Raw genomic sequence first — 18,624 nt, 5'->3', positions numbered from 1 at the left:
AGCATGAAAAATACTGGAAGCGGCTGCTAAATAGAAAGCCAGGTTTATTGTAATAGGGAGATTAGGAACAATAAAACTGTAACAATTAATTGTATTTTTTTTAAAGAAGGAAAGTAGTTGCGGGCTCTCTCCAGAATGAAATGCTTTTCTACGACTGACTGAAGTGTTCTGAACTTCTTTCACTAACATGCATTATATCAATGTACACGATATAATAAAGGTGAAGCTTGCATTAGCTGTGGGATATTAGTGTGAGTTCCATTAATGATTTCGTGATTATGATCTTAAGCAATGATGAATCCCTGAGAGGAATATACCGGCTTAGATAAAAACAGTTTTTAAATGAGTTCTTTGTGGGGAATATATACGGTACTTTGAATAGCAAAACATAAACATTCAATTGTTAAGATTGCAAAGGTCTGATGATAAACTGATATATTAAAAAAAAATGAAATTAGTTTTAGTTATGTAGACAGCGCCCCCTAGCTTCCAACGTGCAGAATTTATTTTAAAAAACACAGCATTTTTATAAATTGTAGGCTTTTTATTTCATTCTCAAATATATTACTAAAAATAATTACTTTCGTTATAACAGAAAGGCTTTTTTCCTAATTATAAAAGTCATGGAACGATGAAAATTGTTGAAATTAAGCCTTATCTGCTTTTCTATTTTTGTATAACCTGCATAAAAGGTTATGCTAGATGGTGATTAAAACTTTCATTTAGGAAAAATATTGTTAATATCAAAGTCTATTACTAGATTCATTAATATGACTTCATCATTCAAGTGTATTTGAGTTCTTTTTGAAATTGTTTATCATTTGAAAGAGAACTGAATATGTCAGTTTAAATCAAAAGTTTAAGATCTTTCCATTTACTTGTCAGTAACATTTAGCAATATTTCTCAGTACAGTGTAAAAAAACCAAGAGTAAAATCATCAATCAACAGTAAAACTCTCAGATTTGTAACTGTGCAACAATGCCATACTTTTTTCATATTAGCCTCAAATCTGTAAACAAGATACTTATCGTTTTACACACTTAGCCTCAAAATAGACTGGAAGTAAATAATTTTTCTTATGCCTGCAACCCATAAATAGACTAAGAGTAGATAACCCTTCATCTTATATTTGCATTTTTAAAAACATTTGAATATTCTGCCAGCTACACAAAATTTTGGCGGCAAGCTAAAAATATAAACACATCTCTTTAAAAAACTGCTTCAGCAATACAAAACTATATACTGTTAGATCAATTCCATGCATTTCATTCAATGCATGCATTTTTATATCAAGCTAGTAAAATACAATACAAGATATGCCAGACTTTAAATTTTATAAAACCACTTCTAATAACTTTACCATTTTCTGGACAAAGATAGTTGTCTTTGGTGTGTTGAACAAAAATTGGGTAATTTGAAAGAAAAAAAACACACAATAAAAATTATTAGAATTAAAACAAGCAAGTCCTAGTAAGGTAAATTAGCATTAAATAAGCAAATGAAAAATGTGGTGTCCAAGATTCAAAAGAAAAAAAGCAAACTGCTAACACCTTTTCTAATAAACTATAACTGAACTTGATTAATCATGTCTTTCTCATCTCTTTAAAGATGGATCAGAAATCTCGATTCAAAATGAGAGAGATGTGTATCACTTTATTTTTGTCTGCATGTGTATATCTGAAGGATCTTTCTTCCTCCAATTTAAAAATAAATTAATCTCAACAATCATTTTCTTCCTCAAACTATGAAGCATTGCATAGCCCTGATCAGTTGATCAGACTCGGAGCTGTTTTTATTACTACTGTTGCTGCTGCTGCTGTTGTTGTTATTAATATTACTATTATTCCTCAACTAATAATCATTCATTCAGAAATAGTTCAAAGTTTTGGTTAATGAGGGTACCAGAGATTCAATTAATGAGGTATGGGAAACATTTCTGAAGTGGATCAAAAAAAATAATCCAATCCGGTTTCACAACTTTTAATCAATTGCTATTTTTAAGGGTGCATATTTGTTTGCGTTTGGATGTTAACTTGGATATCACGAACCTCAGAAGAAAAAGCATTAGTAACGTTCTATAAAGCTATTTTATTTCCTGCTCAGTTTTTTTAAGTTTATGGAATTATTCATTTGTAAGGTTATGGCAAAACATCAAACCAAAATTCAGAAATGTACCCCATGCTCTTCACTGCATCTATTTAAAACAACCAGAGAACCATCTTTCTAAATGAGAACAAACGTTATGGGATCAAACAGAGCTAACTGGCCATATAGAAGGTATCAATGGAGTACAATATTAGCAAAAGTCTTTATAAATAATATGATGACCTTTTGGAAAGTAACAATTATTAACAAACATTAATGTCAACTGATAATATTGACAAGGAATTTTGTCGTCTTTCCCTTACTCTTTCATTTCACCCTATTCAGGAACTCCAATTATTTATGCTCATATTAGAGAATTCAAGGTTAGGCCTCAATTTTACAATCTATCAATCTACACAGACAACATACCGATTTATCTATTTATACTGAGGAATAAACTAGGCCTAAATCATTATAGGCCCATCATAGCAGGTGGCAGAATCAAGCCGATCTTGAATGTTCTTGAAAAAGCCAAGTGAAGTCGTATCCGGTTAATATATACAGTAGGTAGGAGATTATCAAGAAATCCTAGGTCTGTTAGAAAATTAGGGGAAATTAAAAAAAAAATTCTGGCTTAAATCTGCATTAGCACATAAATATCAGAAGCTACAGGTGTTGCTCCTTACCTGTTTCTGCACAGTAGACTTACCTGAAGATTATTGGCTCTGCTTCTACTGCATTTCTTCCTCATTTGTAATTGTGATGCTATAACATTCTATACTCAAATATGTGAAAAAACTAAACTTTTTTTTTTAAAAAAATACTGAATGGTTTGAATACTTTTAGAAACTGCTTGCTGTGCAAAAAAATAGAAGGAGTGGCCATTTTCTTGATTCCCTGTTTTGTTTTGCAGTGAAGAGTGCAACCTCTGAAGTAAACAGAAGCTGGTAGGACATAAGAATCAGCATTAATTCCAAGCAATTTATCATGGGAAAAGAACCCCGCCTATCCTTTCCCCAAAGCGAAAAGTCTCTTTTGCATCAAAGTTCCCTCTCAAAACAATTGCAATTGTTAATCCAAACCTATATAAATTAATGCTGGCATTATAAATGCCGTGATACCACTCAGCAGTATTTTTTTTAACATATGCAGTCTCCTATTAGACGGTTATGTGAAATAGTCAGATGTCAACTTAATTTCGCAGAGATCACGCTACACATTTTCATTGTTTGGATCTAGAACTGCTACAATCTGATTGATCACAGAAGGCTAAACAATAAAAAGAAAGCAAGCTTTGAGTTATGAAATGGGGATTCGTCCACTACTCATACTCACTCTTTGGTTTAGTAGTTCCTAAGAGGCTGAACTGAAAGAAAATCATGAAAAGTAAAATTTTCTATCCCGTCTTCAAGGATCTTGAAAAATCATGAAACGTCTTTCAGCAAACACCTTTAACCGACTTTGGGATTTAAATCTGATTTTGAGGCTATTCCCTTTTCTATCAGGAATTTGCAATCTCCTGCATGATTTTGACAATAGTCCTCTAGAAGGGCGCTGAAGGAAGGAAAAGGGATGAGAAACTTCTATTGGGATCTAAACCAACGATTCACAAAAAGAAATTATGAAATGAACAAATCACCTCTGATGCTTGAGCTCACAATACTCTTTTCAAGGCAATGCTGAACATGTGACATTTGCCTGGGACATAAATAGTCAAGAAATATTGCTTAGTACCACTGTTCTTTCAAAATAATCCATTTTCCCACAAAATATATACAGTTATACGTACCTGATTAAAAATGAAGCCTACCTTGATTCAGATTTTTTTCCAGAAGCAAGGCTTTAAGATGGCCATCCATTTGTTTAGAAATCTAAAAATATTGTTTGCAGTGTTGAAGAAATTACTTGGTTCAGCATTTCTTAGATAATGCAGCCTAAATTATCCATGGTAATATTGACTACCATTTTCCCAACATTGCTTAGGAAGAAGGATTCAAATTGTGGGAAATTTTTGCAGTTGAATCTTTCTAGTACTTCTATGCTGAAATTACCTGAAGAACAAAAACATCCTTTATTGCTGTCTCGTTTATTTCAGTGTTGTTTGCAATAAAAGGCAACAAATATGGCATCTAAAAGCATTCAGAACTTCAAGTAATAAACATAGGGTCATTTCAAATCCAAGTAGTCATTTATCATGGGGTTGTTTTTTTCACTGCTCCATAGAGACCATATATCTCTTACAGTGATCAAATTAATCTCTTGACAGAATGAGACACTTTCTGAGAGGTAACTCAGAATCTACTCAACTGTGTAACAATATTAACACCTTAGTAAAGGTAAAGGTTCCCCCGCACATGCGTGCTAGTCATTTCCAACTCTAGGGGCCGGTGCTCATCTCCGTTTCATAGCCGAAGAGCATTTGTCCAAGGACGTCTCCGTGGTCATGTGGCCAGCATGACTAGACGACAAAGGCGCACGGAATGCTGTTACCTTCCCACCGTAGTGGTCCCTATTTTTCTACTTGCATTTTTACGTGCTTTCGAACTGCTAGGTTGGCAGAAGCTGGGACGAGTAACAGGCACTCACTCTGTTATGCGGCACTCGGGTTTCAACCCGCCAAACTGCCGACCTTCTGATCAACAAGCTCTGCCTCCTAACCCACTGAGCCACCACGTCCCTATTAACACCTTAGTTATCGGCAATCTATGGATCAAATTCCATTAAAAATCAATTAAGAGATTCTAGAACCTACTTCTATTAAGAATGGTGTACTGTATTTCAGTCTGCACTGTAAATCTTGAAATACTGAAGATTACATGGCGTCATTTTTTTCTTTTGCCTAAAAGAAAACAGAAATACATTCTCTTGTAATGAAATAGTCAATGTATTCTATGAAATACGTTTTTGTAATTAGTTATTAATTATGAGCCAACTTTTTTAAAAAAGCAGAGGCAGAGGCAAGATTCTTACATCTCTCGTCAAATCAATGTTCAGACCTGTACATGTTTAGCTTCAGCACTTTGAAATTCTCATCTCTGGATATACAACATACTATTCTAGGAAAACATTTGGTGGATTGGAATCTAGGTAAAATAATTTAAGGAAATTAATGGAAGTATATTTTATTCCTTCCAATTGAGTTACTTATGATCGTTAGAAAAAGTGCTATTGTAAACCAGGAAATGTTCCCGGACTACAGGAAAGAGGAAATTGCAACAGAAAAACAGGGTTCTTCTTTTTTCAACACACTTCTATAATCTGTTTTAGAGTCCAATTCAATATTAAATGCTATAATCCCTCCTACTCCTGTATTTCACTCTATATAATTTGGCACCTTCTGGGAAAAAGGTTAAAAAAAGAAACAGGAAGTAGAAAGTTTTTTTTTTTTAAAAAAAGACCAAATAACAAAAAACTCTCAAGTTACTTATCAGGGTCATTATAATATAAAGTACAAATCAAAGAAAGGAAAGCAACTTCCTGCATTTAACAGAATTAGGACACATTACGCTACTTGGTCTAAAAAGCTTCAAACTATACGTCGTTTTGAGAGGAAACTCTATTTGGATTCTTTGAACTATTCTCAGTGATTAATAACTAATAAAATACATACCAGTTTTGTAACTCATTTTGTTATGTATCTTTAAGCTCAAGTCTTCACATGAGAAGGTTCTCTTCGATTCCCTGGGCGTTGGAAGATTTGCTTCAATGCATGAACTCCAACTGACGTTATGTTGCCAGTTTAGCAGTTTAAAGTGTGTTTCCAAAGGTTTTAGCACACTGTGTATATATATACATATATATATATATATATATGTAAACTGAGCATATGGCTTCAATGCCTTGTTTTCGATATTGTTTTATTCATTATAAAGTGGAAAAAAATTGACAGTGATTCAGCTCTTTTCTTGACGATTGGGGGGTTGGGATTGCCACTTGGAATGGTCTCATTTTTTTAATCTTTTTAATTTTTTTCCTCCATTATCATGGGCCATGGGTATAATTTCATTATTGCTTTTTTCTTTTTTTTCCAAGACCATTCCATTTCTTTATTTTTTTTAACATCTTAAGGTGATAGAGATATATATGCAAAGCAGTCATACACTGTATCGTTAAAACTCATACGTAAAATACGTTCACAAATCCAACAAAAGGCTAGTACATAGTAAAGCCTAAGCATACTACTATGCAATATTATGAATACATAACTTTAGAGACTTCAGTTTAGTACTGTTATCTATCATTTCTGAAAACATTCACAAAGATCTTAAATGCAAATGTTCATTCCATACTTGGAATGAAACAAACAAAGAATATTCTATATGTTATAACAACACTTGGTCACTTTGATGTATGACCAATTATTTTAAATTACAAAGAATCCAAAGAATTCTGTAATGTTTCCATAGAATAAAAACATTGCATACGTTCCTAATACGATGTCTGTAGCAATCATTTACTGAAATGTAAATGCAACTTGAACATCAATCACTCAAAATACAGGATCAATCAGCTGCTTTTTTTCTTATCTGAAATCGATCTCTTTTCATCCCATTGTCTTGTAGTACAAATATTCAAAAGTTCATTAGGAAATGTTAATGCAATGAGGCTAAATCTCTAGCGCTGTCTCTGATCAGTTGAATCATCTTCTCCACGAACGAGATTCATTGTCATCATCATCTTCATCATCGTCTTGAAGCAATGAGTCATCTACCAAGGACTCTTCCTGAAACTAAAAGAAATGTTTAATAAGACTCTGCTGGAAGAAATACATCCATTAGAATCTGAGATCATGCAAATCTGCACCTCGAGAGGACTGGCTAACACAACTATTCTTTTTTTACATCATCATCCATCATTAGTACAGGTAGCCATCAACTTATAACAGTCCATTAAGTGACTGTTCGAAGTTACACTGAAAAAATGACTTATGACCATTTTTCACATTTATGGCCATTTTCCACTTATAACTGTTGCAGCATCCCCAGGGTCACATGTTCAAAATTCAGACACTTGGCAACTGACTCATATTTGTGACGGTTGCAGTGTCCTGGGGTCTTCTGACAAGCAAGGTCTATGGGGAAGTCAGATGCAATTAACAACCGTGTTAACTAACTTAACAACTAGAGTGATTCACTTAACAGCGGTGACAAGAAAGGTTGTAAAATGGGGCAAAACTCATTTAACAACTGTCTCGCTTAGCAATGCAAACTTTGGGCTCAAATGTGCTTGCACGTCAAGGGCTACCTGTATTTACTTCATTCAATATAAACATACCAAACTGAAAAAGGATCTTTGGGAAATCAAAGAATATTTGGTGGGAGTTTAATTATTTCTGTCACGCCCTTATGCTGGTGTAAGTGCAATGATGAAATGTGAAGAAAAATTCAGTTTCTAGCACTTAATTTACCCAAATCACCAAATTATTTAGGTTTTCGCAGGCAAACATTTGCTATCTAAAATATGATGCAAAATAGAAGGGCACATCAGGCAAAATATGCAGAAGCAGATGTAAAGCTTCAAGACTATTCTACCTACAGCCTTACCTGTAGCTTTAGTTAGTAAATCCCAGGTCTTTACCTGTATGTAAATCATGACCTGATGTTTTATGTTTATGTTTATGTTTATTGGACTTATATACCACCCTTCTCCCGTAGGACTCAGGACGGTTCACAAGGTATTTAAAATAACAATACAAATTACAAAAGTTAAGAACAATTAAAATAATTAAATTTAGTCCTTGAATAAAGTATAAAACCCCTGTTAAACTCCAATTAAAACCCAATTAAAATAAAATTAAAATTAAAATTCTCAGTCCTGGCCGGAAAGCTCAAAGAGCCAGGTCTTCAGGTCCCGGCAGAATGAACGAAGGTCATTTAAATGACTAGTAAACAACCCAGGGTTTATTTATGGGTTGTTTAGCAAAATGGTTAGATACATTTAGATTTCTGTTAAGGAAGCAAAATGCATAAATAAAGCCTGCCTTAAATCCCAGCACTGTCTATAAGCATAGACAATGGCTCTATTAACCATCATGTGTCTATAATTTACTTCAAACATGTTAGCAATCCTGGCTTGTTCAGAAAACCCAGTTAATATTTATCATAATTCCAACTTAGTATGTAAGAAATCATAGTTGGATAAGGGATTAAAACTTCCAATTTCTTCTGTATGGTGCACCAAAGAACGAAACTTGGTTATAGAACTAAATTATTTAAATTCCATGAGGTCTCACCTGTGTTTATTTATCTGTAGCATAAATCAATATAGCATTCCTAAGACTACTTTTTTTTCTTTTTAGAATACAGAATTAACAGATTTGGATGGGAACTTGAAGGTCTTCTACTCCAACCCTCTGCTTAAACAGAAGACCCAATACTATTCCAGACAAATGGAATAGTAAAATCTCTTAAAAACCTCGTGGTGGAACACCATAACTTCTGGAGCCATTCCACTGGTTAATTATCCTCACTGTTAGGAAATTTCTGCTTAGCTCTTTGATGTCTCCTTGATAAGTTTCTATCATGTCACTCTAGTTCTCCTCTTCCTTAGACTAGTCATACCCAGTTCCTACAATCGTTCTTTGTATGTTTTAGCCTCCAGTCCCCTAATCATCTTTGCTGCTCCTCTCTGCACCATGTCTAGAATCTCTTTTTTGTATCATGGGGACTATACAACCTAGGTGGCCAGAAAGGCCCAACAGAGACTTCACTTTCTCAGGGTCTTGTGGAAGAACAGGGTAGAACAACGGCTAATGACCCTTTTTTACCGGTCTACTGTAGAGAGCATCCTCTCATATGGTATTGTGGTTTGGTATGCTGGTCTGACAGCCGCAGATGGGAAAGTATTACAGAGGGGGGTGAGCACAGCACAAGACATTGTGGGCTGTCCCCTGACACCACTGGATGACATCGCCAGGGCTCGCTGCCTTGGAAGAGTGAGGAAAATTCTCAGGGATGATTCGCACCCTGGACGGTATCTCTTTACTCTCCTACCATCGGGTAGGAGATATAGGAGTATAGCCAGCCGTACCAACAGGCTGAAGAATAGCTTTTATCCATGGGCTGTCAGGCTTTTGAATGGGAAATAATTTTATAAACTTTATGCATAATTAACTAGCGAGGCCGGTGCGTTGTGCAATTAGCTCACAGGGTGTAATAAGATGGAGGGTTTGTGTCACTGTAAGTTGGAGGTGGGCGCACGAAGGGAGGCTCAGCCAATCTCAATGTATACATGGTTGTACTTTGACAATAAAGGTTCATTCATTTCCAAGTGTGGTATATGGAAACATGAATGAGAAATGTGGGAAAACAATTCCCCACATTTATATCCTCATATTCACATTGCTGCGTATCTTTGAAAGTCATGCTGCCTAACAATCTCTTTGTTTCATTACTATATGTTTGAGATACAAAGACTGATCTATGAAAATAAATTCACATTCTATGGCACGGATGGCAAGCTCGCCGCGTCACGCGACATGTCGCGACGTATAGCAACTTTTTTTGCATTGCCGGAGCTTGATGCAATTGGCCCGTGGGCCGGCAGTTTGACACCCTTGCTCTATGGCAGGGCTTTTCAACCAGTGGTGCGGGTACCACCTGTCGTACATTGGCACCTGGCCAGTGGTATGCAACCATCCTAGAAAAATGGTAGCAGGGGAGGGGAATGAGCTGAACCGGTGGCAGCACTGCACAAGCTCGAGCGAAAGATGGCTGGAGCTGCAGGGCTGTCAGGGCTCCGTGGAAGTGCCAAGATCAGCACCAGGCTCCAGCTGGAGCTCGGCACTGCTCCTGGCGCTTCTGAGCCCAGAAGCACCGATCAGCCGGAATGTTGCAGCATCTCCAGGGTCTTGTGATTTACATTCAGATGCTTGGCAACTGATTCATATTTATGATTTTCACAGTGTCCCAGGGTCATGTGAAGTGACCAAAACCTGCTGCAACCACCCAGCAGACGAGGGAATAAAAGCCAAACACCCCCCAACCCCGCTGCCAATCCTCAACAGAAATGCTTACAATGAAAACCTCAGACAGAAGGAAGAGCGCCGCCGGGTGGGCAGGCAGTGTCTTGCTCGGCTGTGGCTTGGGGGGCACATTATTCAGTGCCGTTGTAACTTCAAACAGTCACTAAGTGAACTATTGTAAGTCAAGGACTACCTGTACTTTTATCACTTCCCTCCCCCCCCTTTTTGACACATTGCTAGGCGACTGGTGGTACTCGGATGTTGCCATAACCTAAAAGTGGTACAATGGGTGAAAAGGTTGAAAAGCCCTGCTCTATGGCAAAGGCAGACAAAAACCTAAATTGACTGAAAACTGCATTTTGTATGGTATATTAATGCATCAAAATGTCCTGTACCACAAAAAAATAAAATTTAGAAAAATATTTAAATAAATACATGTAGATTTTCTGCAATTCATATTAAATACTCTAGATCGGAAATGGTTCATTTTAAAGAAAAAAAATTACAAAAGTAATTTCCCAGAGATGAAATATGTATCTTTTAGAAGGTGCTTATACACAGGCCAGAGATTAAGACCATAAATAATAAAATAAATGACCTGACAATGGAACAGCAACTCTGATAAAATTTATGGTGAAGTCAGTCTAATTTCTGCACTCATAATTTACCTTACAACTGATGTTTCTAGGATCTGACTTTACATATATTTTAATGCTCATATGTATCTTTATTAGCAGTAGGGGTGAATGTTTACCTTTGTAAAAGCTTGCAATAAAATCATGCTAAATGCTTGAAGAAACTTTGATTGGAAATCTATTATGTGAATTTATTGAAGAGAAGAAAAAATACTATTTTCACACAACTTGTTAACAAGACTGTAAGGAACCAAGGCAGGTAGTCTTCGACTTATGACAGTTTGTTTAATGACTGTTCAAAGTTACAACGGTACTGAAAAATGTTACTTAGGACCATTTTTCAGAGTTACGACCTTTGTAGCATACCCGTGGTCATGCAATCAATATTTGGATGCTTGTCAATTGTTTCATACTTATGACTGTTGCAATGTCCGGAGTCATGTGATCACCTTTTGTGACTTTCTTTACAAGCAGAATCAATGGGAGAGCCAGATTCACTTAACAACCAGGTTACTAACTTATCAACTGCAGGGATTCACTTAACAACTGTGGCGAGAAAGGTCGTAAAATGGGGCAAAACTCACTTAACAAATGTCCCACTTAACAACAGTGTATAACAATGTATATATGCATAGCATAAGAATATGCAGGACAGAGATTTAATTATTGATGCTATGCACACACCACCATGAACAATTCTAGCAGCAAGGTCGTACCACAATTTAAAAAAAGTATGTTCACATTATACAAAGACAAACACCATGAACTTCAGAGACTTTCTTTTTGTTCTGTTATCAATCATTTCTGAAAACAAGTGTCTGGAGTTACAACGGCCCTGGAGACTGCTTGGGATTGCGGTCTCTAAGTGATATGGTCACGTGACATCACACCTTACGATAGCATCCCTTAGTGATGGAAATTCCAGCCCAAACTGTGGTCTTATATGTCGAGCGCTACCTGTATAACGCCATGTTTTCATCGTTTAGTTAGTCTATCTGTTATCAAGATAGTATTTCCTTTGAGAGATCCTGCATTCTGAAATGTCAAATGGTGAGTGCCTCTCTTAATCAGCGGTATGCCTTCCCCAAACATATATAATTGAGAAAAGAGGTAGGCTGTCCCAGGACAAACAAAGTGATAAAAGTTCACTCTCCTTCATCTTCTTGTACACTTACTTCTTCTTCATCTGGCTCAGTCTCTTCTGTTTCCACGGCTGACATGTTTGTTACTGGCTTGTTCCATGCCAACTTCAGGTCTTGCCCTTTAAATCGAGATCCATGGATAGCGGCCTAGAGGCAAAAATATTTTTAGGGGGAAAAAATACGTATGCCTGCTATAATCAACTGCCTGCTATAATCAAGTGCAGAATTCACAAAGGGAAGAGAACCAAGGGCCAGATGAACTGTGAGCAGGAACAAGCTCACAAATATCCCTATATGCCTAAAGGATTGCATTTAGCAAGGCATTTTAAACAAAGTGAAATATCAAGATCCCTATATCTCACAGGGTGATGTTGTTCCAAGGAAAAATAGTAAAAAAAAAAAAGCCGAGAGCAAATGCAATTCTTTGGCATACTTCTACTAACTTTGTGATTTTTATTTCTAGAGCTTTTAATAGAATAAAATAAGCCCGTCTCTGATTGCAGAGATTCATTAAATGCAACATAGGTTTAATGTTCCATTAAATTATTTCAGCGTTTATAATCAAGCATATGAAAGTATTTTCATTTTTACAACCCTCCCTTATACTGCAATGCTATATTTATTTAAAAAAAAAGAACTTCAAATTAAAGTTCTCAAACTTGCATCATACAATATTAGACTGCCAACTGTTACTGAATAATTTCCTTATTTGTGTTTTTCTCCAAAATATCGATATTTATTAATATCAGTAAGACTGCAATCCAAAACATGCCATCTTGATAACACAATGGGTTGATAAATAAATAAAAAATAAGCTTCATGAATCTAATTTATCTTGCAGTAAAACATTCTATTTTCGGCAAAAGTCTGGTAACTGAATTGTTAAAAAAAAATAAACCTATGGGATATTCATGCCTTCAACTATCAGATACATTAAGTGCTTGCTTTGGAAATAGTATCTCCAAATTAAAGTAACATGAACTAGCATAAATCAGTGTTAGCATCATTCTGAAATAATAACTGCCATGGTCAAAAAACGATTTATGGCATAATCTGAAAGTGCAGCATAATGTGAAATGTGGAAACAATTACATGTCCAATGACATCTGAACATGAATTGTGTGATATTAAAGTCCCTAGGCATAAATTTTAAATCTGTACATATAAATTTATGATAAATTTTAAAAGATACCACAAACCTATTAAAATGCAACTCGGGAGGCTTTTTTGTACATGGTCTTGTCACAACATCACAAAGTGGGATTTTAAAGACTGAGTACATATGACATTTGAGCTTTTAAAAAAACATGGTAATCTCTGAAAAAAAATTACAGCAACATAAAAATGTAACATTTCATGACTAGGGAATCATCCCAAAAGTATGCGATCATAAAATTCAACTCTTTTTTTTCATTCAAGGCAGTAAAATGTTCGCTATCGTTCCTTCAAAGAAATCTTATGAAGCTGAAACCTATTGAGAAATGAATTTCTATCATCTGTTTTTCCATAGACTCAAATCTAGAATCATAAGGTTGAAAGGAACCCTGGAAATCTTCTAGTCCAACCTCCCAAGATAGGAATTCTCACACAATCCCAGACAAATAGTTGCCCAGTCTTTTCTTGAAAACCTCCAGTGATGGAACATCCACAATTCCAAGACACAAGCAGTTCCACTGCTTAATAGTTATCTCAATATCGGGAAATTCCTTATTTCCAAGCTGGATCTACCCATTGCTTCTTGTCCTACCCTCAGGTGCTATGGAGAATAAGTCAACACCATTTCCCCTGTGACAGCACTTTTAAGTATTGGAAGAGTAATATCAACTGTCTTCTGAGTCTTTAAGCTAAATACACCTGGTTCCATTAACTGTTCATCGTACAATTTACCCTCTAGACCAGACATGTCAAACACAAGGCCCGGGGGCCAGATCCGGCCCGCAAAGTGGTTTCATGCAGCCCGTGAAACCATACTGGAAACAGTGAGGGAACGGCCCCCACTGCCTTGGCCTTGGCCCAGAGACCCTCCTCCTGCCAGAGACCCTCAGATCTGTCCCACTCCTGCCCAGGCCCCCATAGGCCCCCTTGATGCGAACGATGTAGAGCTGGCCATGCCCACCCAGTAGGCCATATGCACTTTAGCCACACCCACCCAGTAGGCCACGTCCACCCAGGCCACACCCACCCAGCCCCCTGAGGGCAACCGCAATGCTGATGCGGCCCTCAATGAAATTGAGTTTGACACCTCTGCTCTAGACTCCTTACAATTTTCGTTGCTCTTCTCTGCACATTTTCTAGGGCCTCAGCACCTTTTTGGCATCATGGAAATGGAGAGAATATTCCAAACTTGGCCTCACTAGTGCGGTATACTGTGGTACTACAACTTCACTTGATCTTGATAGTATCGCTCTGCTGATGCAGCCCAGGACTGTGTTGGCAGTTGCAGCACACTGCTAATTCATATTTAAGCAATGGTCCACCAGAGCAGCTAGATCTCTCATAGGTAATACTGTTGCACCAGGTGCTGCTTATCTTATACCTATTCATCTGGTTTTTCGTGTCTAGGTGCAAGATTTTACTTTACCTTCAAATTATATTTTCAAAAAATATACTGTACAGTATTCAGTTTATTGACAAGTAGAGTCTGTATATACTGACAAGTAGAATTGTATATACTGTATTTATACATATTATCCTTCATTTTTAATCGTGTCTACAGGATTATATCTGTGGCATAACAAATTTGCACACGTTCAACATTTGAGCAAACTGTGATTTGGCACTAGTAAAAAAATTATTAAATTCATATGAACTTATGCCGTGCTTTTATAGCTCCAACTTTAGGGCACAAATCTTTCCAAGTTGAATTTTTTTCCCCAAAGTATCTTTAATTTTTGGAAGATAAGTAATTAAAGACAATTAAAATCAATAACATTTTAATACATTCTAATTTTAGAATATTCACAAATGGTGAAGAATACAACAAAGATTATCTGACATAAGTTGACCTAGAATTATTAAGTTTCATATTGAACACTCCTGATTCTTGATTTTCAATTAAAATAAAAGGAAAAAGAAAAGGTATTCTTCAGAGAGGTTGTTTCCCTCTGCCACTGCTCCAGGAAACAGCTAAATGAATGCTAGAAATATATTCAGAAAATATTCTTAGCCAACATTCATTATACCTCTTTTCTGGTATCTCAAGATTGTGATGCAAACTCTGAGGTTGTTTCACAGAAATACTGTGTTATTTAATTTATTGCATTTAATTAAATAATTTCAGCTAGAATAATATTCACTAGAACTAATATTGCAAGTACAACTGCCCGAAATGAAGACTTTACTTCATTTTATCCCTCCCTCCCGCGCTTAGTATAAAACACCCATGATAATTGACACAAAGCAGATATATTTGCAGAACTCTCTTGAAAAGTTTTAATAACTGTCCTAAAACTGAAAAGGATAGGAGTTAATAAGATTTTGGGAGATTGCAATGCTCCAAAGACAGGACATTTGAAAATACTTTACTTTCAAATATAAATATAAGGGGGGGGAAAGGGTATAATACTTACTGCTTCTGCTTCTGCTCGTGTCTTGAAAGTAATCACTGCATGGAGAGAAGAATCGTCTATCTGGCAGTCTTCAATTTCACCATATTGCTTTTAAAGAGGAAAAAAATTCTCATCTAGGCAACATATTTATTCCCTGCTAACTTTAAGCAGCATTTAGATACAGTTTAACAGTTTGCGCTGACAATGATTCCAAATATAAAACAACTGTAGAACTGTGCTTTAAAAAAGTATTAAAACGGTCTAAAAGGAAACTGAATATCGGAGAAGTTTAAGCATGTTAAAAAAAAAAACCTGACAAGGTAACATTATCTGATGTTCATTATCTACCTATTTGGGTAATGAAATTTCTGAAAGCAAGCTACCAAGCTCAGAGAGCACCAAAAGTTCAACCCTAACGTATACATGCCCTCTTTTATCAGAATGATCAAACAAGCATGATGCAAGGTCCACTTCTCAGATTTATGATGTCATGATGTATGTATCAAAGCCACAGACTTTTATATCATGGAGTACGAATCTGGTCCAATCCAATCTCCTTTACTACAAATCAATAACCCAGGTGTTTCCTTATTTTCACCCCTTCCTTCACTGTTGACCACCGTGCAAACCTGCCAATTTCTATCCTGTCCTGCGCTTTTTCCACACCTGCAGGAAAATACTGCGACACTTGTCTAATCTAAGGAACACCTGAAGAAGTTCAACCGATTTTAACTTGGCCTGAGTATTTCATCAGTCAGAATGAAAATGTCAAGAGAGGTAAGACGACACCTCCCCACCCACACAAACCAACCCAGACAAATTAAAATTATCAGAACAATCAGACAGGTACATACCGCAAAATGAGGGAGGAGATCTTCCCTGTCATTCTCCGTAAAAGCTGAGATTTCAAGGGCCCGAGGACGATGATCCACCACAGCGTGAACAGAAAGGCCTCTTCCACGGCCCCGGCTTCGAACTCCCCTCCCTCTCCCACGAGATACACCTCGGCCTCGTGTGTGCATCCCTCTCCCACGGCCCGTGGAAAGAATTCCTCGCTTGGCTGCCTGGCGATAATAATAATAAAAAAGGTTCATAGAGACCCAAGTGCAACATGTGCTCTATCTGCATTTTCAGCTTTAGAACAACGCTCTGCATTAACATAATTTGTCACGACGCATATAGCACTTGAATTGTTCTTACAGAAAGATGCCGCAAAGCTGGTGTCTTGAAATTAAAGCAGTTAAAGTCACTCCGTTCACTGGGTGACTTTAGGTCACGCGTGCCCTCTCAGCTGAACTTTCCCAGGGGTTTCTTGATGTGAGAAAAATTAAATGCTAATTATGCCACCCTGGAGGAAAAAGAGGATTCAAATCTACGCTTTGTTATGAATAGTTTTGTTCCTTGATGATGACGTAAGTTTTCTTAAAAGAAAATGAAACTAAAGCAAACGTATTCAAAATACGCGTGCCCAATATATATATATATATATATATATATATATATATATATATATATATATATATATATATATATATATATATATATATATATATATATATATATATATATATATATATATATATATATATATATATATATATATATATATATATATATACAGGGAGTGCAGAATTATTAGGCAAGTTGTATTTTTGAGGATTAATTTTATTATTGAACAACAACCATGTTCTCAATGAACCCAAAAAACTCATTAATATCAAAGCTGAATATTTTTGGAAGTAGTTTTTAGTTTGTTTTTAGTTATAGCTATTTTAGGGGGATATCTGTGTGTGCAGGTGACTATTACTGTGCATAATTATTAGGCAACTTAACAAAAAACAAATATATACCCATTTCAATTATTTATTTTTACCAGTGAAACCAATATAACATCTCAACATTCACAAATATACATTTCTGACATTCAAAAACATAACAAAAACAAATCAGTGACCAATATAGCCACCTTTCTTTGCAAGGACACTCAAAAGCCTGCCATCCATGGATTCTGTCAGTGTTTTGATCTGTTCACCATCAACATTGCGTGCAGCAGCAACCACAGCCTCCCAGACACTGTTCAGAGAGGTGTACTGTTTTCCCTCCTTGTAAATCTCACATTTGATGATGGACCACAGGTTCTCAATGGGGTTCAGATCAGGTGAACAAGGAGGCCATGTCATTAGATTTCCTTCTTTTATACCCTTTCTTGCCAGCCACGCTGTGGAGTACTTGGACGCGTGTGATGGAGCATTGTCCTGCATGAAAATCATGTTTTTCTTGAAGGATGCAGACTTCTTCCTGTACCACTGCTTGAAGAAGGTGTCTTCCAGAAACTGGCAGTAGGACTGGGAGTTGAGCTTGACTCCATCCTCAACCCGAAAAGGCCCCACAAGCTCATCTTTGATGATACCAGCCCAAACCAGTACTCCACCTCCACCTTGCTGGCGTCTGAGTCGGACTGGAGCTCTCTGCCCTTTACCAATCCAGCCACGGGCCCATCCATCTGGCCCATCAAGACTCACTCTCATTTCATCAGTCCATAAAAGCTTAGAAAAATCAGTCTTGAGATATTTCTTGGCCCAGTCTTGACGTTTCAGCTTGTGTGTCTTGTTCAGTGGTGGTCGTCTTTCAGCCTTTCTTACCTTGGCCATGTCTCTGAGTATTGCACACCTTGTGCTTTTGGGCACTCCAGTGATGTTGCAGCTCTGAAATATGGCCAAACTGGTGGCAAGTGGCATCTTGGCAGTTGCACGCTTGACTTTTCTCAGTTCATGGGCAGTTATTTTGCGCCTTGGTTTCTCCACACGCTTCTTGCGACCCTGTTGACTATTTTGAATGAAACGCTTGATTGTTCGATGATCACGCTTCAGAAGCTTTGCAATTTTAAGAGTGCTGCATCCCTCTGCAAGATATCTCACTATTTTTGACTTTTCTGAGCCTGTCAAGTCCTTCTTTTGACCCATTTTGCCAAAGGAAAGGAAGTTGCCTAATAATTATGCACACCTGATACAGGGTGTTGATGTCATTAGACCACACCCCTTCTCATTACAGAGATGCACATCACCTAATATGCTTAATTGGTAGTAGGCTTTCGAGCCTATACAGCTTGGAGTAAGACAACATGCATAAAGAGGATGATGTGGTCAAAATACTCATTTGCCTAATAATTCTGCACTCCCTGTATATATATATATATATATATATATATATATATATATATATATATATATATATATATATATATATATAT

The 18,624-nt window shown here is 36.6% G+C and overlaps 1 protein-coding gene across 6 annotated transcripts in view; it reads right to left on the bottom strand.

Annotated features, from left to right (window-relative positions):
• Window positions 1–3,630: 3,630 nt before the first annotated feature.
• RBM26 (RNA binding motif protein 26) overlaps window positions 3,631–18,624 on the bottom strand; it is a 53,131-nt gene continuing 38,137 nt past the window's right edge. The window contains exons 19-25 of one of the 6 annotated variants that reach the window (XM_081326839.1): window positions 16,229–16,438; window positions 15,396–15,482; window positions 11,860–11,973; window positions 5,697–6,815; window positions 5,020–5,169; window positions 4,839–4,925; window positions 3,631–4,137 (exon numbers count right to left, since the gene is read on the bottom strand). In XM_081326839.1, coding sequence (XP_081182965.1) covers window positions 6,726–6,815; window positions 11,860–11,973; window positions 15,396–15,482; window positions 16,229–16,438 — 501 coding nt within the window. In that variant the 3' untranslated portion in view covers window positions 3,631–4,137; window positions 4,839–4,925; window positions 5,020–5,169; window positions 5,697–6,725. Of the gene's footprint in view, window positions 4,138–4,838; window positions 4,926–5,019; window positions 5,170–5,200; window positions 6,816–11,859; window positions 11,974–13,025; window positions 13,144–15,395; window positions 15,483–16,228; window positions 16,439–18,624 lie in introns of those variants that run through there. The other 5 variants (XM_081326838.1, XM_081326840.1, XM_081326842.1 and 2 more) reach the window with 5 other exon arrangements.

The sequence above is a fragment of the Vipera berus genome, assembly GCF_964194415.1.
Source record: "Vipera berus genome assembly, chromosome: 4".
In the NCBI taxonomy this organism is placed as follows: domain Eukaryota; kingdom Metazoa; phylum Chordata; class Lepidosauria; order Squamata; family Viperidae; genus Vipera; species Vipera berus.
Note: the sequence above shows the minus strand (reverse complement) of the source record. Positions and strands in the feature narration are given on the sequence as shown.